The sequence below is a fragment of the Hyperoodon ampullatus genome, assembly GCF_949752795.1.
Source record: "Hyperoodon ampullatus genome assembly, chromosome: X".
Classification (NCBI taxonomy): Eukaryota; Metazoa; Chordata; class Mammalia; order Artiodactyla; family Ziphiidae; genus Hyperoodon; species Hyperoodon ampullatus.
Window position 1 is genome coordinate 97,893,477 of NC_136913.1, and position 24,808 is coordinate 97,918,284.

General features: G+C 42.0%; 2 protein-coding genes across 2 annotated transcripts in view; both read right to left on the reverse strand.

Annotated features, from left to right (window-relative positions):
- Positions 1-24,808, reverse strand: part of AMOT (angiomotin) — a gene marked incomplete at both ends in the record, with an annotated part of 45,639 nt that overhangs the window by 15,155 nt on the left and 5,676 nt on the right. The window contains 4 exons of the mRNA XM_079727693.1: positions 14,150-14,295; positions 16,825-16,917; positions 17,747-17,891; positions 22,888-23,389. Of these exons, the coding sequence (XP_079583819.1) occupies positions 14,150-14,295; positions 16,825-16,917; positions 17,747-17,891; positions 22,888-23,389 (886 nt within the window). The remainder of the gene's footprint in view (positions 1-14,149; positions 14,296-16,824; positions 16,918-17,746; positions 17,892-22,887; positions 23,390-24,808) is intronic.
- Positions 160-2,898, reverse strand: LOC307069370 (serine/threonine-protein kinase PLK4; the record flags this gene model as incomplete). The annotated part of the gene is made up of 1 exon (XM_079727694.1): positions 160-2,898. The coding sequence occupies one exon, from the start codon at positions 2,896-2,898 to the stop codon at positions 214-216; it is 2,685 nt and encodes an 894-aa protein (XP_079583820.1). The 3' UTR covers positions 160-213.

A 24,808-nucleotide genomic window follows, 5' to 3' on the forward strand; every position in this document is an offset into this window, starting at 1 on the left:
TTTGCAGATATTAAAACCAAGAGTCACAGACATTAAAGTCCCCAAAATAACTATTTTAATAAGAGAGAAAATTTTACAACATAATATCCAAATCCCTAGGAATTTTTCCAGATAATTTCTTTTTTTTTTTTTTTTTTTTTTTTTTTTTTTTTTTTTTGAAAGCCAACAAAAACGTTATTTATTAAACATATATATATCTAAAAGGAGCTTTAATCAATGAAGACTAGGAGTTGGATTAGAAAACATCAAAAGGATGGAAGAAAGACACTGTAATTTCTTTCTGATGTATTCTGGTAATTTTTCATTTTCTCCATACCTAGTTGTTTGACCATCTGGAGATGAATAACTAATAGAAGACACTCCTGCTTGCACGACCAACTGGGACCCATCATTAAACTGAACCCACACAGCTCCACTAGTTAACTGTGTAGCCCAACCAACATTTTTCACAAAAACAGACTTGAAAAGTTGTGCTGATTTAGGGAGACAATCTTTTAGACTACTAGGGGAGCTGTTAGTTCCAGAAGCTGCACCTGCAAGGCCAAGTCCTTCATTTGTAACCATAGAAGGATTAAGTATTGGTGCCTGTTCTGGAGAAGCTGCACTATTTATGATCATTCTGTTCAGAGATGGTGTCTCTCTCATTGGGTAGTTTGGATCCACAGAAGGAGGAGGTGTTAAGGCCTTAGGTGAACTAGTACTACTAAGTTTTCTTCCTACGATTATTGGGAAAAAGGAAGCACTTCCACTTTTCTTTTCCTCTTCTGAAATTATGGATTCCAGTGCTAAACAAATACGGTGGCCCTCATTAGCATGGTTCATATACATTTTTATTTCCTCTTTCAAGCTATTAACTTCACTTTCACCTTTTAAGGTGTAAGATTTGCCAGTCTTTTCGATCACCTGAATTAAATCTTCTGTTTTGTGTATCTTTGCTCCATCATAAAACCAAACCTCAAAATCAGCACCAGGGGAATTCTCCATCAAAACACATTTAGCGTATCTTGTAAAATAAGTGATTTTGGGAGATTTAGATCTTACAAGCTGCACAAATCTGGAAGCATATTGATATTTTCGCCAGTACTTTTCTGGTAAATTGTCAAAACTGTACCTACTGATGTTGTCAGTAGGTGAGGGCGGTCTATCTGCAAGAGGAAAACCTCTTCCGTCATTTGGATAATAAATAGTGATCATATTTCCATCACTAGATATTTGAAGAACTTCTTTCACATATTCTTGAGATGCATACTCCTTTAGAAGCTCCACACATACCTCCTCTGAATCAAGTATGCTCACCACAGCCTTCTTCGTTTTCTGTCTGATTGGTTTTAACCTGTAAGCAGTCAAAGGAGATGTAATGCTTCTTAATGTATGTTTCTGATAACCCAGTGGTGGCTCCATACCCCTTGTCTTGCTTTGTTCGGAAGAAGGATCATTTATTTGCAGATTCCCAAACCACTGTTGCACCATTTCAGTCTGAGCTGTCTGGTCTGGAAATGGAAAAGGAGTTTTTCCTGGACAAAGATGATTGGAGAGTGCTTGATTGTTATCAGGTCTTTCAAAAGATCCAGGACCACTGGATGTCTTTTCTTTAAAGAAGTGAAGAATATTAGCATTGCTGTTTGTGGATGAGTATCTTTCTTCATTTTCATCTACTCCTGATCTTTTGGATTTTGAAGGCATTTCTGCTGAGTAAAACCGTTCCATTGTATATGTTTTCGCTCGCGACTGACTATTAGAGATGCCAGATCTATCAGAGGAATGGGCTCTACGAAGGTATCGAGAATGTGGCCTTTCTTCTGCCTCTTGGATTGCTCTTCCCCTTCCACTATTACTGGTTTCTTGTTCTTGATTTCCCCACTGAGTATAAAGGCTGCTTCCATCTCCTGAAGAAGAAAAATCACTTGAATTTTTATTCTTTGGAAATATAGTCATTTTATTTGGGAGTGGCTGGTCAATCAAAAGTCTTCTTCTGTCAAATAAACTACCACTCATACTGGTACTGGAAGAAGCCGTAATTGCAGTAGAAATTGTAGCATGTCCACTATCAATTGAGTCTTCCACAGTTCCTAAATGTTTACTTTTTGTTGAAGAATTTCGGGACATAAAAGGATGGTCTAATACTGAAGACAGACTTAAACGATCTGCTGGATTTCTACGAAGTAACTGGTGAATAAGGTCCTTGGCTTCTCTTGACAAGAAAGTTGGCATTTCATAATCTGCCAGTACAACTTTATTTAACGTGTTCTTGATGGTGTCAGTGTCAAAAGGTGGTCTTCCAATAAGTAACGTATAAAACATACAGCCCAAGGACCAAATATCAGATTCAAGTCCATGTGCACTTCGAGTTGCAATTTCTGGAGAAATGTAATTAGGAGTTCCACATAAAGTATAGTGCTTTTCATGTGGCATTTTCAATTGAGTGGCCAGCCCAAAATCAGCGATCTTGATGTTCATATTACGCGTAAGTAAGAGGTTAGAAAGTGTGAGGTCCCGGTGTAATATACCATGAGAATGGAGATACAGCATTCCTGTGATGATCTGGTGCATGAAGTGTCGAGCTTCATTTTCTGAGAATGGTTTTCTTCTGTTTTTTAGATACCTGTTCATTTCTCCATTATGGCACATTTCTAATACTAGGTACACATAATTGTTATCTTCAAAATAGTTATACAGCTCCAAGATAGAAGGATGTTTCAATTGGCAATGTATTTTCACCTCACTTTGGACTCTCTGTACCATTCCAGCTTTGTACATGGCTTTCTTATCTATCATTTTGATTGCAACTTCCAAACCAGTGTGAATGGACTCAGCTCTATAGACACCAGCAAATGATCCTTTACCAAGCAGATTTCCAACTTTAAAATCCTCGATCTTCTCCCCGATGCAGGTCGCCATATTTCCAGGCCGCGGTCCGTGCGCCCCGGATTAACTCCCTTCACGCAGTCCTTTAGAGGCAGCGCTCCAAGCAGGCAGCGTGTCTTGGCGTCCATCAGGCTCGGCTCTCTAGGCCGCCGCTCCCGGCGACGACACCACAGCCACAGAAAGGTCTCCCGGGCACCTTCCGAGGCCTCGGCGGCGCCTCCGCGCTCCCATTTTGAAAAACTCCCCCAGATAATTTCAAAATTCACAAAATCCTTTGCCTATCATAGTTTTCTCTGAGGAAAACTTTTACATCTTCCCTAACAAATCTCTTAACTTTACAGCCAATTATGAACTCACAATACCCATATACAGGACCAAGAAAAAGTGCAGCTCAGCCATAAACACCAAGATCACCTACTAAATGCTTAATACCTAGGTAATTTAGGGTACAAAAGGACAACTGTTGGATGCTACCAGTGCAAGATCCTATAAAGATGCAATCCACAAAGTCAGCTATCTTCTAAGTTACATATTCTATGTTTTCTAGATTTCATCTATACAGAGAAAGGAACAAAGGTCTATGTGGCTTATTAACACCTGTACTATCCTGAACTTTATATGCTTCACTTTTTCCTTCATTATGGTAAATCCCCTTTTCTGCCTCTCTTCTATAAACTTATCTCCTGTGCTAAGCTCCTCAAATGTTAGCTCAGTAATTAAGACATCCTAGATCCCCAACTTCACCTTTCAATGCCATCAGAAATGTCAATGGTTCCTTCTAGGTAAAGAGAGAGGCCATACAGTAAAATGGTTAAGGTCATGAGCTCTGGCCTCAGGCTACCCCAGTCCAAATGTTGGCTCTCCCACTTACTAGGTATGCAACCTGAGGAAAGCTACTTAATCTCCCTGAACTTCCCTTTACTCATTCATACATAACATAGAGATGATGATAATTTGATATACCTCTAAAAGGAGCAAATGAGATAACAAATGAAGTGCTTAGTAGAGTGTCCGGCACAAAAAGTACACAGAGTTGTTTTTCTTTTTTAAAGAAAAAGTTAATCCCAATTCACACATACTCTAGTCCTCTCAACTTTGAACATTCATTCCAGGTAGCCTTGACATGGTTCTCATTATCTCAATAACTCTAATTAACACATCAATTAAGACATTAAAAACACAGCCATTTTTCCCCAGGAAGACATATAACACTATGCCTCAAACCCTTCATGCAACAGAGCTTCAGATATCTTTATAGGGCAAGGCCTTTCATTGGAGATACAATTAGAAGAGAGTACTGAGTAGCTGCAAGGACACCATATTCTCTCAAAATGACACGATTTAGAGGGCACCTCCACTTTGTGAGAGATACTTTATCTATAGTCAAAGGTACTGTTTAACTAAAGACACTTAGGCAGAGCTCATTCCCTGCCACACACACGCACACGCGCGCGCGCACACACACACACACACACACCAGGAATTTCTATTTGACAGCAAATTGAAAGGTAAAGGAATAAGGTGGCAATCAGGAGACTTGGGTTCTAGTCTTAGCTCTGTTTTTAATGGTAATTTGCTTCCCTGTTCTCAGCCTCAGAGTTCCCATTTATAAAAAAAAATGACGGGGGTTTTGGGGGATCAGCAAACCAAAATGGTCAGCAGCGGGCCAAATCCAACCATGCCCATTCATTTACCTATTGGTTAGGGCTGCCTTCCTGCCATAATGGCAGAGTTGAGCAGTTGCAGTTGCAAAAGAAACTCTATGGTCCACAAAACTGAAAATATGTACTATCTGGTCCTTTATAGATAAGGTGCCAGCCCTTGGAGTGATTTTCAAACTGTGTTCCACAGTCCTAGTGTTCTAAGGAGTGCTTCAGAAGCCACTACAATGGGTGAGTTGTATCAAGTGGCTCCTCTTTTATGTGTTTTACAATGAGGGTTCTACATAAAACTTAATTTCAAAAAAAAGACTGTTACATCTTTGAAGATACATATGAATATCCAGTTGACCCTTGAACAGCATGGGGGTTAGGGGTGCTGACCCTCCCTGCAGTCGAAAATCCATGTATAACTTTATAGTCAGCCCTCCATATATGCGGTTCCTCCATATCCACAGTAGTACTATAGTATTTACTACTGAAAATGTCTGCATATAAGTGGATTCACACAGTTCAAACCAGTGTTGTTCAAGGGTCCACTGTATACATGTTCTTGTGCTTTGTCTGTTTGCCCTAAAGAATGGGCTTCCCGTCTTACCTCACTCCATCATCTTTCCACACTTGACACTTCAGCATGGTTAAATAACCTTAGGTTCCCGAGGACCCTCTCGTATTTTAGCCCTCATTGCCTTTGGATATGGCATTCTCTCTCTTAGGAACGCCTTGCCCACTAGGTTTTAAGAAGTTTAAAAAAAGAAACAAAAAACCAGCAACAGTAGGATAGACAGATGTCTATCTAATAGTCTTTCAATTCACAAATATTTTATGAATCTAAGCTTCCCCTTTTCATCTTCAACACTGACCAGTAACTAAGGGGACTGGACAAAATGGGATCCTAGAAATCTGTATAGACATATTCTTGGAGGTAAAAAAAAAAAAAAACAAAACATAAAAGTCCTGCCTTCGTTTGTGTGTATGTACATGTAAGAGACAGATCATATAAGGTGTGTACTCTCCATAGAATCCTAGATGACTTATTTTTCTATGTCTTTAGTGTTCAAGGAAGTGAAAGTTCACTTGAAAAGTTTCTAAAGCCAAGGTAGTGGTTCTGGTGCAGAGACGAGTACCCACAGATCTCTAGAAGAAGCCAGAACCAAATTCCCTCTAGATACTCAGTGAATGGGGGAACTCATTCCATCCATTTAAATTTTCTTACCAAATGCCAATTTTCAAAAACCTGTCAAAACCCCCTTCCCTAGCTTTCCCTAAACGTGTGTTCTCCTAACATGGTTCCTTAAATCATTCTTACTTTCTATCTTGATCTTTTAGACCCACCTTCCCTTTCAATTTCACCCCCATCTCCTGCTATACCCCAAAGGTCCAATCTATGGTAGTTTACTCTTTTACCTCTATACTGATGGTTCTTAACTGGGGGTGATTTTACCCCCAGGGAACATTTAGCAATGTGTGGAGACATTTTTGGTTGTTACATCTGGGGGTAGGTTGCTATTGGTATCTTGTGACTGGAAGCCAAGGATACTGCTCAACACCCCACCATGCACAGGACAGCCTCCTCCATCACTATCACCAAAGAATTATCTGGCCCCAAATGTCAGTAATGCTGAGGTTGAGAAACCTTGCTCTCCACTTCAGCACTACTGGAGATTTCCTTCATGCCACAATTCTCCCAACTGCTTATATTCATATTTTAATGTTATTATGCTCTCTTTAGTCACAGACCCCTAGCTGAGGGCAAGATTTCTCACTCTGACACAATGCGCCCCAAACTGCTTTCATCTTTATCCAAACTGATATCCCTTCAATAGTTCAGCCATTATAATCATTTATCCTGTTTTTCCAGTCTCCAAATCTTGGAATTATTGTCCTTCCTTCCCTCTTTCCTTTGACCACCATATCCAATCTGTCACTATATCTTAATTTTAAATAACATCTCTCATATTCTTTCATTCCCTTATATTTTCATAGCCTACATAGTTTAAGTCCTTATTTCACAACTAAATAATTAGAATAATAACCTAATAGATCTTCTTACTTTGTTGCCCTCTCCCATCTACACACAAGCACATATGCACAGATGAATACACACACACACATACACACACGCACAATCAGTCCATCCGACATACAATTGCTATAACAGACTTGCTCAAGTAGAACATTATGGCATTGCCTTATTTAAGAACAAAAGCAATCTACTGCTAGCACATCCATTGAACTACTATTGATTAGGTACCTACTATATATCAAAGGCAATTTTACACCTCCACTCTCACTTCTTTAGACCACAGCTATTCTTTCTCATCCATATTTTAAACCACTTGGTATTTTTCAATTCACCTCCCGATCTACTGTCTCATTGTTCCCTGTCCATCCTAGATATGCCTCTTAGAAATGACTTTATCAATATTCTGGGTTCTTACTGCCTTACAATTCTACCAGGCCTACTATGCAAATGATCAACCTTTATATTAGTCTGACCATTTCTTTTATTTTATTTATTTATTTTTTTGCGGTACGCGGGCCTCTCACTGTTGTGGCCTCTCCCGTTGCGGAGCACAGGCTCTGGACGCACAGGCTCAGCGGCCATGGCTCACGGGCCCAGCTGCTCCATGGCATGTGGGATCTTCCCAGACCGGGGCACGAACCCGGGTCCCCTGCATTGGCAGGCAGACTCTCAACCACTGCGCCACCAGGGAAGCCCAGTCTGATCATTTCTTCATCCTTCCTCACCATATCAGTAAGCTCTCAAGGAGTTCTTCCAGAATAATCTTACCTGACCCTGATCGCTGCTTTTCCCTAGAGCCTCTTATAACGTGCACTCTATTAGCAGTCATTTTATAAGATTTTGTTCAAGTGTGGATTCATTCATTCAACAGATATTTACTGAATGTTTATCACACACCAGGCCCTATTCTACATCTGAGAGCAGTAGTGATGCAATGGGAGGCAAGACAAAGTCTCTGCCCCATTGGAGGGCAGTATCCCATAAGCCACTTAAGGGTAGGGCCCTCTATCCTTCATATCTCTTTTAGGTTCTGGATCTAGTTCATTTTTCACTACATTCTTGGTGACCAGTTAATATTAAATAACTGTCAAATACAAAAACAAAAATGAGCAAAGCATAGCTTAGCTATAATACTGAAAATATAAAAATAATAAACACACACATTCATAAATGTATTCACTTTGCTTGGAAAGTCAAGATAAGGGTTTCAGATCATTCCTATTAAGAAATAAGTTGTTAAAGGGGAGTCATAAAATTGGGAGGAAGAACAGCAGGAAGGCAACCTATTGAAGAATAGAGCAAATACTCTTGAGCTCAGTCAATCATGTTTTTCCATTGCACTTCTGCAATAATTTGAACCCATTCCCAAGCATTTGGCAGATCTCTTAACCCCCTTCTGACTCAGGAAAATCTGATCCCTGCAAATGAATACCACGTGATGGCATCTCTTCCCTCCTTCCAACAACTGCAGATGTCTTTCAAATTTATTTTTTCAAGGATGGCTATACACAAAATTACCTCTAGGGCCCCTGAAGCTACCCATTTGTATCAGCCATTTGTAAGGAAGTGATTTAATCATCAACCTTCTCCATTTATTCACTGGTGGACAAAGCATAGTATGGGATATTTTGGAATTAAGAGATCTGGGTTTTCTTCTAAATGTATTACTAACTGTATAAACTGTTTGCACTTTAATTTCCTACTCTGCTGAAACTTCCAAGCTTCATAGTGTGGATGTAGTAAGTATTTGGAAATATTTTTGAAAGGTTAAAAATACATGGTAGGAATGAATAGGCAGAACACAAAGGATTTTTAGCACAGTGAAAATATTCTGTATGATACCATAATGATGGATACATATAATCACATACATTTACCAAACCCACAGAATGTATACTACCAAGAGTGAACCCTAATGTACACTACGGACTTCGGGTGATTATGTGTCAATGTAGGTTCACCAGCTGTAACATATGTACCCCTCTGGTGGGGGAAGGTGATAACAGGGGAGGCTGTGCATATGTGGCAGCAATGAGTATATGGGAAAGTCTCTGTACGTGTCCCTCAATTTTGCTGTGAACATAAATCTGCCCTAAAAAAGTAAAGTCTTAATAAATAATAAAAAAATATAATATGGATATAGAGGGGGTGGGCTACTATTATTAGGTAGATGAACACCAACATATACACACACTCTGATGGCTAAAGGACATTGAGACTAATAATACAGAACTAAGTCCAGTGTCACAGAGGCCATCTTTCATTATGTCTGATTTTCATCTTCCCTTCTATCGCCCAGAACTCCAAACACTCATGGTGTCACAAATGTCACAACTGAAGTGTACTTTCTTTGCTCCTCTCCTTCATACAACTAAGTTATATGTTACTCCATGAGCCTTCAGTGATTTCCATTTGATCTTATTTAGCCTTGCCCAGGAGCCCATGGCTCCAAGTAAGAGTTCCCTCTGAAGCAATTTGGTAACACTACCCTGGTATTAGCAAGTTGCCTGTGTCCACTGCCAAGAAGCTGTGGTCCACTGGTAGATATTAAAAGAATTGAAGAGTAAAAAAAAAAAAAAAAAACCACGCCTAGAAACTTGCTACCAAGGGAATGGAGTTCATTCTCTTAAGGAGGCTAAAGAAAAATACACAAGACTTTCAATTTGGGAATTTCAAAAGCCAAAATCATAGGAAAAGCTGAGAAAAATCAAGCTTTGAGAAGTAGCTCCACCTCTACTGGGGGTGGGGAACATAATTTCTTATACTGAGTGGAGCAATACCTACTTCAAAGAAAATATGCTGCCATAAATATGGGAAAAGTCATCCTTAGATGAAATGCCCTTCAAATAAGTCAACAGAACACTCTGGAAGATTCCTGGGTAGATATGTATTTTATCTGAATTCCTATCAATACTCTCAATGCACACACAATTCATACCCTCAGATCTTCTATCACATTTATAATCCATTATAACAATTGTATGAGTTTTACCTATACCAACAAAAATCCTACTGTTTGAGGATTATTTTGGATTAGATATATAAATGTCTATGCCTAGGACATCTTCCTCTAATACTGGGAAAGAAGGAGACTAGTTATGGTGCTGTGTGGATAGGTGTGATAGCAGAAAATGATGTATCTCTAAAACCAAAGAGACAAATCAAATAAATGGCAAGAGATCTAGAAATAAGAGAAAATATGAACCATGAAGAATAATGGTGGAAATGAAGTGAAACAATATGAATTTAGTTTTGGAGAGTTGAGAGGAGTGGCAAAATGACTCTGGAAAATGCACCGCCACAAAGAGTTTTCACTGCAATGTCTAAATGTCTGCACCAGACATTGCAGTTGAGAAACGTTTAACACTTGGGTCCTTTTTTCCCCTGAATCTTTGTGGCTGTCAATCTAGCCTAAAGCCAAAGAACAAGGCTCACTGGCTCTTTCTGCCAGCCCTCCCACATTCCGCTCTATCCCTTCCTATGCACTCTGCTCAGTAAGCAGCCCACCCGCAGCATCTTCCCTCTTTGATCTTGCCAGGGCCTTTTTCCCACCATCCCTGAAACAATTACCCAAGCAGTGGCTCGGCTCTGGATCATCATAAGACAGCAGCCGGCCAGAAGCCTGGGCTGCCTTGAGCCTTGCGAGTGGATATGCCAGGCATCTGTCAAAACTCTCCAGTGAGGTCAAATTAGTGGGGGGCAGAGGGAGGTCTCTTTGAATGGGAGAATACCATGGTTGCTGTAGGACACAGAATTCTTTTGACTTGGAGTTTAATGAACCTCCACTTCAGCAGGACCTACGTGTCCCGAAAGATAAGGGCAGGGATGGAAAGGCACCATTTACGCCAGCCAGCTGCCTGCTGCATAAGCTGTAGATTGGTGGCAAGACCTGGATTATAGTGAATCACCAAAAAACAGGTCTGCTCTTTAGAGTGCTATCCCCTTCTCAGCAAGATACCATATCCCTCGATGTTAGCAGAGCAGGGTCCGTGAGAGAATCTGTGCTGAACTTGGAAGAGGAAGGAAGTTGTGATTGCAGGAGAAAGTTCTCTGTAAGCCTGAGGCACCATTTCTGTATAGAGCTTAGAGCACAGTGAATGTTGAGTGTCATGGGCAAAAGACTTAATAGGATTAGAAAGATGGAATGGATTTTAGGAAAAGTATCTAAATGAGGACGTTGTAAAGAGAAAGACATAAATATATGCAAGAGTCTTCAGACCATTAAAGTAGTCATAACCGTTCCCTAACCATCTTTTTTTTTAATTGAGATATAAATGACTTGTAACATTACATGAGTTTTGGGTGTACAACATAATGAGTCAATATATGTGTCAAGTGTCAACCTGACCATCTTGATGCAACGCAAAATAGTTAAACCTGAGTGGCCTTGCACTTAGTAGGCTAAGAAAATACTCCCTAGAATAAAGGCTTAATTTGGGAAAGTTCCCCTAACTCTCATTTGCTAAGTAGACTAGAGAGGTTTTCCCTAGAAGAACTTCTAAGGAAAATGCATGGTGCCATTTGTAAGCCATAACTAAATTATGTTTCTATGAGACATAGGCAGGCATCTGACATAACCCTCTGCCTTCCAACATGACCTGACTTGAGCCATCTCCAACAGATAGAGGGATATATTTTCTATTTGTGAATACTCTTAATAAGATTTAGAAATGCTCACTAATTTTGTGAAGGAATCACAATGAAGAAACCTTACTAGATTAGTCCCAGGGCTACCTACTCACCTTAAATACCTCCTAAACGTTCTGTACTTAAAAATTTTACCCCAGGAAAAATGAGACCTAGTGGGGGTTGAGTCACAGCAAAAAAGCAAAACTTCAGTTATCAATTCCTGTCTTTGAAGATAAGGGAAAGGAATGTTTTCCTTTGAATATTATGGAGGAGATAGGACAAATACCACCCAGGAGCAGACTCAGCTCTGATAGGCTACTAAAATGAAAAGGAAAATAGCAATCTGTGGATTTTCCCTGAGATGTGGTTTCAAGCCCCTATATGTGCTAGAGGTGATCTGGCTTGAGAGTCTGGAAGGCATTACATGGCCTCTGCCTCTGATTCCACCGGGTAGAAGCTTGCTCTCCCCATCAAAGGTTCCGCCTCCTTTAGCAACAGCAACTCAGAATTTCCCAACAACTAGACTCCATGCAAAAGAACAGGTTGGATGAGGACTAAAAAATTAACAATAATTGATGAGTTCATGTGAGATGTCTCTGACCACTAGACGCCATCATTCAATCCTAGCCCAATATTTAGAGCTTCTTCTTTAAATTGTAAATCTACATATTTTGGAGCAGGGCCTTGGAAAATGACTAAAAATCTCTGGAACAAATTCCCAGAAAAGCCTCAGAAGTCTGAAGTCAGAAATATATGTCAGGCAACTGTTTCAGTGAGGGCTGCCCGGTGGGAACTACAGATTAAGATCCTCTCCATACAAGTATACTATTTCCATGATTAACAACCAGTTACCACTGAGCCCTCAGACACTGCAAACCAAGATGGTTGCAGAATCTTTGTTTCCATTTATCTCCAACTGGATGGGCACCCTTCCAGGACGGGCAGTGGGGCTGTTTATATACCCCAGTCTCAAAGCAGTCCAGACAAGCTTCTCATAGTCTGTTGAAAAACAGGGGTCCAATGGATAAAGCAATTTCTTTTCAAATTAAAAGATGCAGAGGTTACTAAATCTGAACAGGCGCCCACATTTTCTTTTTGGGAGTGGAACCAAAGGATGATTCAGATGGGGAGACAGGCAGCAGGGTCTAGGGAATGAAGAGTCATGAGATTCCAGTTTTATTCCTGGCTCTGCCCAAGACTTGCCATGTGACCACCAGCAAACTACTTCTCAGCGGGTCTCTCAGTTTTCTCTTCTCTAAAAGAATACAGTCTTATCCCCATCCTGTAATTTACTCTGTCATTTCCTTGCAAGAAGGGAATATATGAGGTATGGCGAAGGGCTGGCTAAAGGGTGTGCTAAGCTCTTAAGACCTGGACACCAAGCATGTACAAGTATCCCTCATTTTCAATAAAGCAACTTGGCAGTGTTTCTGATCTAGACAACTGATGAAGCAGAACATCAGCCTGACTTTATACAACCTGAAGTTTAACAATTAAGCAATTCAGGTTAAAGGACATCATAGGTTAGATGGCATCACCTACTAGAAAAGCATGAGCCCACAATATAGCTCCAACAAGTGTGTTAACACCCACAAAAGAAATCAAAGGATATCTGTAAGTCGGGAGATCTTTAAGAACTAGACATTCTTACTAAGGGAGAGGAAGCAGGCAATGCATGAAAGTAGGAAAGGTACCTCACCTGCAATAGCCAGAATGCTCAAGGTTTGGTCACTAAACAGTTTTTTGTAATCTCAAGTTTATAAAGATTTCAGCTTCTTATAATGGAGGCTATTTTTTTTCTTTTAAAACAATTCCAATTTTAGAATAGACAAGTCAGTGAGATGTGAAATTTTCTTTACCAAGTTACATTTTAGCATCATTTTTTGCTGGAATATACCCATTCCCTGAAGTACAAAACATCTAAGACCTAGTAGTATTCCAATACAATGACAACTGACATCCAAGATTAATGAATGACAGGCCAGCAGCAAAGTTCCCTCTATTTCATATAAACACAGCTTAGTGTTGCAATTGAGTAACATCTACATTGAGAGTAATCAGATACATACTAATCAGATGCTTAGTAGTTTGGGGGCCCTTGCATTTGTCAAGGAAAGTCTCCATCCCTGCACACAAATAACTGAGAACTTCACCCTACCACATACCTACATTCCAGAACCTAGCCAGTAAGAGCCAGGGCAGAGCTCTTGGCCTACCATAAACTGTAAATGGTCCTTGGATCCCATCCTGTGCCAGGCACCCCAAGATTGCTTCTATTCAAAAATCAATCTGCAAAATAAATCCAACAAGAGGCATAGCCCTCAAGATTCATTTTTTTGCCTGAGAGGACCAACTTCCCATTGAGCATGGGGAGACAAGGACCATTCTGATTTCAATATCCTTGGAGTACCTTAAAATATCTGGAATCATTTTCTAGCCCTTCCAAAATAAAGCTTTAAAGCCCTGTAAGAGCAGGACTATATATACATACATACATACATATATATATATATATATATATATATATATATATATATATATATGTATGTGTGTGTGTGTTTGTATATATACATACATACACGTGTACATATACATATGTAAATGTATATATATATATATATATATATATATATAAAATCTGTCATAGGCTTAATTTAAGGCAGGGCTAGGTACACAGTCAGAACTTAGGGAAAGCGGGTGGTTAGCTTATTATATGAATGAGCAAATGAAAATTTATCCTTGACCTTGGTGACTTTCTATTCTGGAGCAAAAGGAAGGAACTTGAAGAGAAGAAAAAAGAAATCAAAGTCTACTCACATCAGTACAGTTATAACTAGAAGTAGCAGATGGCACCTTCCTGTTGGGGGATGATGTAGCTGCCAGTTTGCCAAAGTGGGGGGCCCCCAGTGCCCTTGGTTTCCCAGCTCTTCTACCCTCAAGCTCATATGCTACTCGAGGAAACTACACATACCTCTTCCTCCAGCTTTACCACCTTGGCCTGGGCGTTGCTCAGGGCCTGGTCTCGGATTTCAATGTGTCGCCTTTGGTCCTCGTTGGTAGAACGGGCAGTGGCCAGCTCCGCTTCCAGTTTCTCCTTCTCCCGCTGGCTCTCCTTATCTATCAGGACATGAAATATCAATACTGCCATTCCAGAGCTAGCTCAAAACCTTACCTGAGCAAAACTGACAATCATACCCATAACTAGACGCTCTAGTGTTCTCACACACAGCCACAAGAACGAGGACACAAAGATCTGGACTCTTATCACTGGCTCTACCACTAACTTGCTGTATAAATTCAGAAGTCACTTAACAATGGTGGTTGTGCAGAAGCAGTGAGAAAGTAGATGTAAAAAGTGTTGTGGAAGGTATTATACAAAGAAGAATATACATACATACACATACACACACACATATGTCAGAAGAACAGGTAGGCTTGTCTCCTCAATTTTATTTCTTCAGTCTTGTCTTGGCCAATGAGCAACTGAGCTTCCACAAATTTTCCCCATTGTTTCCTCATGACAGTATATTAAATTGATATAAAAATGGTATTTCATAAAATGTATAAAACCGCAACTGCCACCCTTTACTCACTAACATGATTTTCTAACTGAGGTCAATCCATGATCACATTGTAGCTACAGATGACCATGACACATGTAGTTATGCCTCGTGCCTTTCTAGGTCCCTCCCCTTTTAACTAGGACAGACCTCATACCAGAAACTCAAATGAGCGGTTTTGATTCTCATTGGGAGGTAGAGTGCCCTTCCTCTCAAGACATTGATATATAAGTTTGTAGGAAAGACTTTAATAGGACAGCCTCACCTTCCTTCCCACTCTGACTTTACATATCTATTCAGATGTACCTTGGGAAGAAATAAACATTTGTTGAATACTTATTGCATACCGAGTATTGTACTAACTTAATCCTCAAAACAACCATACACGGCAGGTGTTGTATTATTCTCTTCTCCGTCATGCATATGAGAAAACAGAGCCTCTGAGGGCTTGAGTAACTTGCACCAGGTCCCACAATTGGAGAGTAAGTAGTGGAGCCCACACTTAAGGCCAAGTTGTTCTAAGCTTTTTGTACTGTACCACACCGCCTTCTCCTAGGATTGCGTTGGTCTGGCCTCTCTAGGGGGCCTTTTCAAGAGGGCTTTCTTGGCTCCTGACATACTTCCAGCCCTGTGGCGCCCTGTTGACACCCAAAGGCAAAAGAAATTAAACTCATGTCCTCTTCCCTGCCTACTAGGTAGAGTCCACTTTTCCCTTCTAGAACCATTTGACAGTCTTTCACCCTGCTGTGAATACAATTTGACCTACTAAATTACCACATTTTATAAAACAGCAGCAGAACTCCTAGGACACCTGAAATACCATCTCCATGCAGGGAGGAGTGTGAAGTAGCAGATCCAGGGCCAAGAATCCATACATTTTCTGTTTTGTTTTATACTGGGAGGCTGCCACCCTCTCCACCAGTGAAGTAGCTTCCAAGATAACTGTGACACTGCAAAAGCAACTTCACAACAATTTACACTAAGCACTGATGACACCAGAAAAACTACATTCCTTTCTCTAAGACATACTGACAGAGGAACAGGAGGCTCAGGGAAATGAGGAAGAAAAAAAAAAAGCGCTAGTTCTAAAGCCAAAGCACAAGAGAACAACCCAGGAAGGGAGGGAGATGTTGTTAAGTGAAGATCAAACAACTTGTAAAAGCTGACTGGAAGCCGCATGGAATGACTTGAAAGGGTCATGTGGAGGCCCAGCAAAGATGGGGCCTGACAAGTCCCCACCAAGCGCTCCTCCAGCTGGGAACCACACTGGTGGAGGCTAGGGGTAGGGGACACCAACTATGGGCATCTGCAGGAATCAGGGTAGATCATCTGTTTCCCCCGAAATTCACTCTCCCTACGGACTCAATCCACTGTGTAGTTTTTATTGCTGGTTTTACTGTGGCAATTGGAAAGAATGAGGCATTGTCTAGCTGGGTGGAGTCCATTAGGGACCCAATAAAGAAGAGGATTAATTCATTGTCAGGGGCCTAGGAGTATTTCCAGACAAAGCAAACACTATTAGGAGGAAGACATAGCTCTGCCCTCCCCCACACCCTCCAACTCCACACCAGAGTCACTAGTTGAGGCCTTAGCAGTGGTCTCCCTCCAGCTACCCTTGCAATCCCCCAACATGGAATGATATGATACAATACAGGGTGTTTAAGGGAGCCCCAGGTACAAGTTGGGTATTCTAAGCACTAATCATCAATCCTGTATGTTAATCCCATCTCTTCCAGAGCCAACACATGGAGCCTTCAATGATAAATCCCTTCAATATTAAGGGACCCCAAGCTTATCAAGGTCCTTTTCAGCTAGCATGACAGAAAGCAGGGATTCCAAGGGGCTCCTCTGTTTCAGTACAGAAGGAGTTATGTTGATGTGACTAGATGTTGCAGCAAGCAGCCTTCTTGGCCAGAAGGAAAAGAACGCAATCTCCCAACTTCATGCGTGAACAGGAAGGAGAATCCTTAGATGACATTCACTCTGCCCTGGTTGTTCTAGAAGGCTAAATAGAACTGTGTAACCTTTTCATACACCTCACTCCCACCCACATATTAATACCTGCTGCTGAAGCTTTCAGACTTACTTTTTGCAAAGAGCTGAGAGATGGTTTTTCTGGTATCTTCTGACCCCTCATATTCCTTCTCTGCAAGCTGCTTGTTGGCCGTCTCTAGACGCTCTGTGGAATTTGGAGACAATCAACAGGGCCCTAAGGACAAACTTCCAAGCACATGCTATTTGCCCTCTAAACAGTGATCTTGGGCAAAACAAGCCTGTCTCTTCTTGTTACACAAGAAGGGGTGACACAGATATAGGTTTGCAAATGTGGATCCCAAAACAATACTAGACCATGATGGGGAAGGAGGAGGTGAGTACTTTAATACTTTCACTCCTCACTGACAAAACCTTAGTGCAGATTTCTAAATTCCAACCAAGGAATCCATCCCTGAATATATGATAGCTTTCATTCACCAGGAAAAAAAATCATCAAAGTTATTACAAAATCTTTAAACCTGGAAAGGAAGAGAGGTAACACAGACTATGGGGACAGGCCAAGTGGGTCCAGGAGACCCGGGAGGGATACTGTCTGATTCACACATCAGTTCATCCCACTTTGATTAAGAAAGCTTAGGACCAGACACTATTGTAGTCACAAAAACCTAGCCTGGTCTATGCTCTGCAATTTGCTGACTATCCTAGTGGGCTGGACAAGACCTAGAAGCCTCGCCATGTGCTCCTTAGCTTAGCCCTTCCCTTCACCATCCTTTTTTTTTAAATTGAAGTATAGTTGATTTACAATGTTGTGTTAATTTCTGCTGCACAGCAAAGTGATTCAGTTATACGTATTTATATATATACATTCTTTTTTCATATTCCTTTCCATTATGGTTTATCACAGGATATTGAATATACTTCTCTATGCTATACAGCAGGACCTTGTTGTTTATAGTAGGACCTTATTGTTCCCTTCACCATCTTGACTGATGCTTCAGAAGTGATTCCCTCACCTCTCAGATCCCTGTTGAAGTCATGCATCCTCCGAATCTCGCCCTCAAGCTTGTTTCTCATGGCTTTCTCCAGGGCCTCTCTTTTGGAGGATGACTTCACAAGGTTCTCATATGCCTCTGAGACACGCTGGATTTCTGTCTCCACCTGAACAAAAACAAAAATGAAAGATAAGTGATGATGACAGGAAGTTGATGGGGAAGACGATCTGAAAACATGTATGTAAATCCTTAATGACAACTTCTCCCAGGGCTTTACAGGTGGCCAGGAGGCAAGCATAACACAGTCAGATGAGAAAAGTTTCCTGGAAGAATTTCTAAGTTCAACTTTGAGCTCAGTAATTAACTCACCGGGTCACGAGATTTCCTCAGGTTAAAAACAAATACATGTTTCTGCCTTCAGAGAAGGTGGTAGGAGAGGATAAATTTCATAAGTATAGTTATAAATGATTTTCCTTTCCGAATAAGAATTTCTTAATTTTGAAAATATTAATAATAATGTATATAGTTATTGCAGAGCACTCAAAGGGCTTTCATGTTTATTTCAATCCGGGATGATATTGGCCTACACAAGGGTACCTCTTCTTATTTTAGCAGAGAGGACTTCAACGGCCTTTTCTAGAGCAAGTCAGTGGCAGAGGTGAACCCTAAAAACCCGAAGCCTCAGCCTCATGTAGTTAGTTCAGTTCAATTTAACAAACATTTACCAGGGGCCAAGTATTACAAGAACTCTTTAAAGTACTGTAGGGTGTGTACATATGAATGAGGACATTATAACTGCCCTCAAGAAGCTTTCAGTCTAATCAAGTAAAAGAATATAGGGAAAGATACATTATTAAGAAAAGTAGGAGTAAAGTTATAAAGTGTAGGGGAGGAAGAGCTTATTCCTGCTTGGGGGTGAAGTGAGAGGAGAAGAATTTCAGGGAGGAGGTGGCATTTAGAGTCGGATCCTGAAAGCTGGGTCAGATTTCAATGAGCAGAGGTGAGGGGAAGGGTATTCTATTCTGAGTGAACGAATGCATTCCCAGAATGACCAGTAGTCTAGTTTGGCTGGACACTGTGGGGTACACAGGGGGAAGCTGGTGAGATCTGGCTGCAAAGACAGATTGGAGTCAGATCATAAAAGGGCTTTAATGCCAGGCATTTGGACTTTATCCCGTAGTCAGTGGGAAACCAGAACAGATTTTTTAACAGAAACTCAGGATCAGAGTTGTTAACAGAAACTCATGATCAGAGTTGTGTTTTATGACACCCCAGCAAATCTTGTAAAAGGGAAACACACACACACACACACACACAAAACCTCAAAGAGAAAGGGTCCTGCCCTGAATCAGCCCAAATCAGGAAGAAAATAAGAAATTAGACTCCAGAGTCTTTCTGGAACCAGTAGAGTTTCATTGCACATGTCACAACCACAGAGATATTTGCATATGATTTGTATAAGACAAGTAAACCTCATGGCCTATTAAGCAATTTTCAAATAAAATTTGACTCCTGCAGCCATTCTGCATTCCTTCTCAGCTTTCCACTATCCTCCTTAACAAAGCTCAGGGTACTTTATGGGGAGAAATATCAGGTCCCCCGTGGGAGACTCGGAGAAAGGTGGGGTTACCAAACAACTTAGATTCCACCTGTCCCAGCTCCAAAATGATGCCTGAGGCAGGACTGCCTGCAAACAAATGAGGATTACACCACAGAAAAGAGCAGACTTGAGAGTGTTTTTCTCCTTGCAGATGGCACCAAGATAGCAGCACAGAAGGTGAAAACTGGTGAATGGCATTTAGAGACAAGATCTGCAAGGCCTGAGCCTGATAAAGCTTTTGCATGAAATTCAAGTGCTCAGTAGAGAAAATACACATTTCCATTTGAAAGAGCAGGCTTGGTATTGGTCTGCTCTGGGCAGCCTTTAGGGTACAAGGCTTTCCAGTACCCCACAGAATGCCACACCTGGAAGGCAGTCCCCATTTTTTGTGTTTGTTTATGTTTTTTTTTATTGAAGTATATTTGATGTACAATATTATATGTTACAGGTGTACAATATAGTGATTCCCAATTTTTAAAGGTTATATTCCATTTATAGTTACTATAAAATATTGGCTATATTCCCTGTGGTGTACAATATATCCTTGTAGCTTTTTTTAAAATTTATTTATTTTATTTATTTTTGGCTGCTTTGGGTCTTCGTTGCTATACGCGGCCTTCTCTAGTTGTGGTGAGCAGGGGCTACTCTTCTTTGCGGTGCGTGGGCTTCTCACTGCGGTGGCTTCTCTTGTTTTTTTTTTTTTTTTTTTTTTTTATTTGCTGTACGCGGGCCTCTCGCTGCTGTGGCCTCTCCCGTTGCGGAGCACAGGCTCCGGACGCACAGGCTCAGCGGCCATGGCTCACGGGCCTAGCCGCTCCGCGGCATGTGGGATCTTCCCAGACCGGGGCACGAACCCGTGTCCCCTGCATCGGCAGGTGGACTCTTAACCACTGCACCACCAGGGAAGCCCTGGCTTCTCTTGTTGCAGAGCATGGGCTCTGGGCATGCGGGCTTCAGTAGCTGTGGCTTGCGGGCTCTAGAGCGCAGGCTCAGTAGTTGTGGTACATGGGCTTAGGTGCTCCGCAGCATGTGGGATCTTCCCAGACCAGGGCTTGAACCCGTGTCCCCTGAGGTGGCAGGCGGATTCTTAACCACTGCGCCACCAGGGAAGCCCTGTAGCTTATTTTATACACAATAGTTTGTACCTCCTAATCCCCTACCTCTATTTCTCTGCTCCCCCTTCCCCTCTCCCCACTCTTAACCCTAGTTTGTTCTCTATACCTTTGAGTCTGCTTCTTTTTTGTTATATTCATTAGTTTGTTTTGTTTTTTAGGTTCCACATATAAGTGATAATGTACAGTATTTGTCTTTCTCTGTCTGACTGATTTCACTAAGCATAATGCCCTCCAAGTCCATCCATGTTGCTGCAAATGGCAAAGTTTCATTCTTTTTTATGGCTGAGTAGTATTCCATTGTGTGTGTGTGTGTGTGTGTGTGTGTACATACCACATCTTCTTTCTCCATTCATCTGTTGATGGACAGTTAGGTGGCCTCCATATCTTGGCCATTGTAAACAATCTTGCTATGAACATTAGGATGCATGTATCTTTTTGAATTCGTGTTTTTGTTTCTTTCGGATATATACCCAGGAGTGAAGTTACTGGGTCATATGGTAGTTCTAGTTTTAGTTTTTTGAGAAACCTCCATAGTGTTTTCCATGGTAGCGACACCAATTTACATTCCCACCAATAGTGTACAAGGGTTCCCTTTTCTCCTCATCCTCGTGGAAGGCTGTCCCTTTACTCAAGCTGTTCAGAGGACTCTTTCAAGATGTTGTACCGATCCTTTCCCTACCCTCTTTGTAGATACTGTTCCCTCCAAAAGGGCAAGTTGTACATCTGTCAACAGGACCTTTCAGGAAGAGAAGTCACAGAAGGGTGTATCCATTGGTTTGGTCTGTGGGCAGGGGAGAGGGAGGATGGTGGTGGGTTTCCAGACTTATTCTGTCTACTTATTCCCCTCATGAGCCTCGGGCCTTCTTTTTTCTAGCACCAGCTGATATCTACCTTATTCTCCCCACTTTCCTTGTCCTCTTCTCCCCCACCTGTGCCTCTAATGCACTGCAGCACTGGGTCGGCCCTCACTTCTCCCAACACTCAAGCTGTCCCAATTATGCTTGGTTGAGGCATCTTTCCCCATACTGGGGATCAAAACAACAACCCAAATCCTATTCTGCTCCGCTTCCCTGCCACCCTCCCTCCCCCTCAAAAAAAAATTCACCATCCTCTGGCAAAGAGAGCCTGCAGATCTGGGTCCATCATCCTTTGTTTACTGCATCAAAGATGGGGCCAGGGCCACCGTGAATAGAGAGTTTAGGGAGCGGTGTCAACTGTTAAACCTAATCAGCCAATGGGCCAGTCTGCTTCTAGTGTGTGAGTGTGATTAATTTATTGTACCAATGTGATGGGGGGACAGGTATGAGAGGAGGGAGAAATTTTTAAATTGTGGGCAAAGCTGGGAAGAAACATTTCTTACCCAACAACCCCCATGCAGACTGGGGAACACGGGGTAGGTGGTAAGCATTTTTTGCTACATAAAAATACTTAGCTGATAGTAAGCCCTCCTCTTCATTAGGACCCAGATCTGGTGTTTACATATTGTCAGCTTCATTCAGGCCCCTGAAATTTCCACTCCTGGGTGTCTCCTAAGGACAGAGTCGCTGAACAATACCAGGCAACATTCCTTCCCTCCTCCACCTTCACCCTCACCTCCCTGAACAGTCTGCATTGTCGGGAGATCAAACCACAGGAGCTCCACAATGACAAAAGCTGTAAAGAGGCTGCCAAAGGCATAACCCCATTCACCAACAGCCACTGGAAGCCAAAAGGTAAGGTTCCTAGCTTAGGGCACTCAAGAGCTAAAGTCCCAGCTGCAGTAGACTCAGGAGGGGCCCAGGAAAGAATGTGAACTTGGGACATATACTCCTTTTGCTACTTCCTCAGCCTAGGGCTGTCACCTGTCACCCAGCTGTGGTGCTAAGCCCCTCCTGCCCCCCACACACACAAGAGAAAGAGAGCAGATGTTGAATTTGATCTGCAGGGAAGGACCAAAGCAAGAAGACGGAAAAGGAAAGGGTGTTGAAAAAGGGTTACTGTGAGAACTGCCACTCGGAAAAGTACTCTAAGCCCTTTCCAGAACAAGGCAGGGCAGGATCTAACTTCAGTGGTGAGATTTTTCTGGGAACTATGGGTTTATATTTAACATTCAAAATCAGTATTTGGGAAAATATAATCAAAAGGAAAAGTCTTTATGCTGGCAGGTCCTTCACCTACACAGACCTCTCCAGTGTTCTTGACTTTCTGAAGCAGTTTCTCTGCCTTTCGTATTTCTCAAACACTCAATTAAGCTTTCTTGAGGGCTATGGTGTCTGCGAAATGTTACTTCTGCTAGAAAGACAGGCAGAAGGCTTTTCCAAAGTTTGCTCCATCTATAACCTTGAAATATAAGAATCCTGAAGACACACCCATAAGTCATGCAGGGACCCACAAGTGGAGACTTTTACATCGATATTAAACCAATAAGATTTCAAAAAGACTCAAATATCCCCATAGTGGGGCCTCACCTTCTGCAGTCTCGCCACCTTCTCGTAGCATCCTTCCAACTCCTGCCGCAAGTTCCGGTTCTCATCTGAGAGAATCTCAACCATCTGCTGGGCTCTGGAAACAATGGCAAAAGGGTCGGCTGGCATTGGCTGATACGAAGCAGATGACTGCTGGGCCCGAGGCATAGCTGAATAGGCTTCTCCTGGCTGCTGCTGTGGCTGCTGCTGCTGGTGATGGTGGTGATGGTGTGGCGGCGGCGGCTGCGGCTGACTCAGGCCAGGCTGGGGGAGACGGTAATGATCCCCCTGGTGAGCCTGGTTAGCAAGGAAATGCTGCTGCGGCCTAGGCAGGTGAGCTGAGTGGTCTCCTTGGTTTGGGACCAAGGGGTGTTGGGCAGGAGATAATCTAGTGGACGGTGGAGACTGCAGCAAGGGTAAGGAACCCCCAGACGTGAGGGAAGAAGTAGGACTGTGAGGCTGAGAGTTCCGGGCTGACAACGGCAATGAGATGTCCTGCGCTGGCCTGGAAAACATGGAGGGTGTGCTCAGGTTAAGCTCCCTCTAAAGGCACTGGGGAGAGGGGCACAAGAAAGGGAGACGAGGAGGCTCCCAGGGCCCCCAGGCAGCTGAGAAATGAGGAGCAGGAAGGGTTAGACTACGGGGTCCTGTGAATACCTGACCGACAGAGGTGTGATCCCATGCAGGATGGAACCAGATGATCTCAAGGGTTGCTTTGTGAAAATCTAAGTGATGCATCCTTGTACACTGGTTATTCAAGGGGAAGCATTTTAAATTCGTCTTCAACTAGGTAATTGTCACCTCAGGATTTTAAACAAACCCTTTGCTGGCATTCTATATGTGGCCCAGCACACAGAGTCACAGTTAGAAAGTTCGTTCCACTTGCGCAGAAGGAAACGGCAAACCGTCGCCAAATCAACCCTTCATCGTGTTATCTGCAACTCTCTTGGATAATTCATATAGTCACAAAAAATGACTTGAGGATATATAGATACTTATTACATTAGAGACACCAAATAATTATTGTTGATTACAGTTAATAACTGAATGATGCCTTTTAGCAGCAATAATCCCAAGATTTGGAGGGGATTATAGGCAACACTACCATACTATTTTTGACTTAACTGAATCACAAAATGTAAGGACTGGAAAGGCCTTAAAGAAATCCTTTAGTTCAACTCTGTCATTGGACAGAGGGGGAAACTGAGGTACAGAGAGGGGAAGTGATCTGCCAAATATATTACAGAGTGAGTTAGTGGCAGTTCCAGGGTAGAACCTCAGTCCCATTTTCTGGTTCTTTCCACTACTATAATGCAATGATTTCCACTGATGTTCAGATTCCCAGCCTATTGCTTATAGAAAGTTCTAGAAAGAGAACTTTGGTACGTGGTTTAATGTGACTCTTCCATTTTTGTACCTAATACTGGACTATCAGCCATTAAGGGAAACAAGCAGAGTATGCAGATGGATCACTTCTACCATCACCACGGCCAGGAAGAATATGTCGGTATACACTGAAAGCAAAAAAACTTGTTCACCCCCCAGCCCATGCCCAGCTACCCTCATATACTCCCACATCCTGTGGATGCCTGTCCTACAGTTGATATTTCTCAATCCAGGGAAGACAGATGGCTAAGAGCACAGGATTTGGATCCCAACAGAGTTTGGAGACCTTTCCTACTGCTTACTAGCTGTGTAACCTTGCTCAAGTTACTTCATCTGCATGAACCTATTTTGTTCCCGAGGTCACAAATGAATTACAAAAATACTGGACTCTTCTCAGTTTTGAGCTCCATAGGAATTACAAAGAGTCTCATATCTACCTCCCAATGAGAATGGTTGACCCTGTTAGTGATTTTACTTATGGGATATCCACTTAATCTTTGCACTAAATTGCATAAAATTTGTGGTGAAACTGGGACGA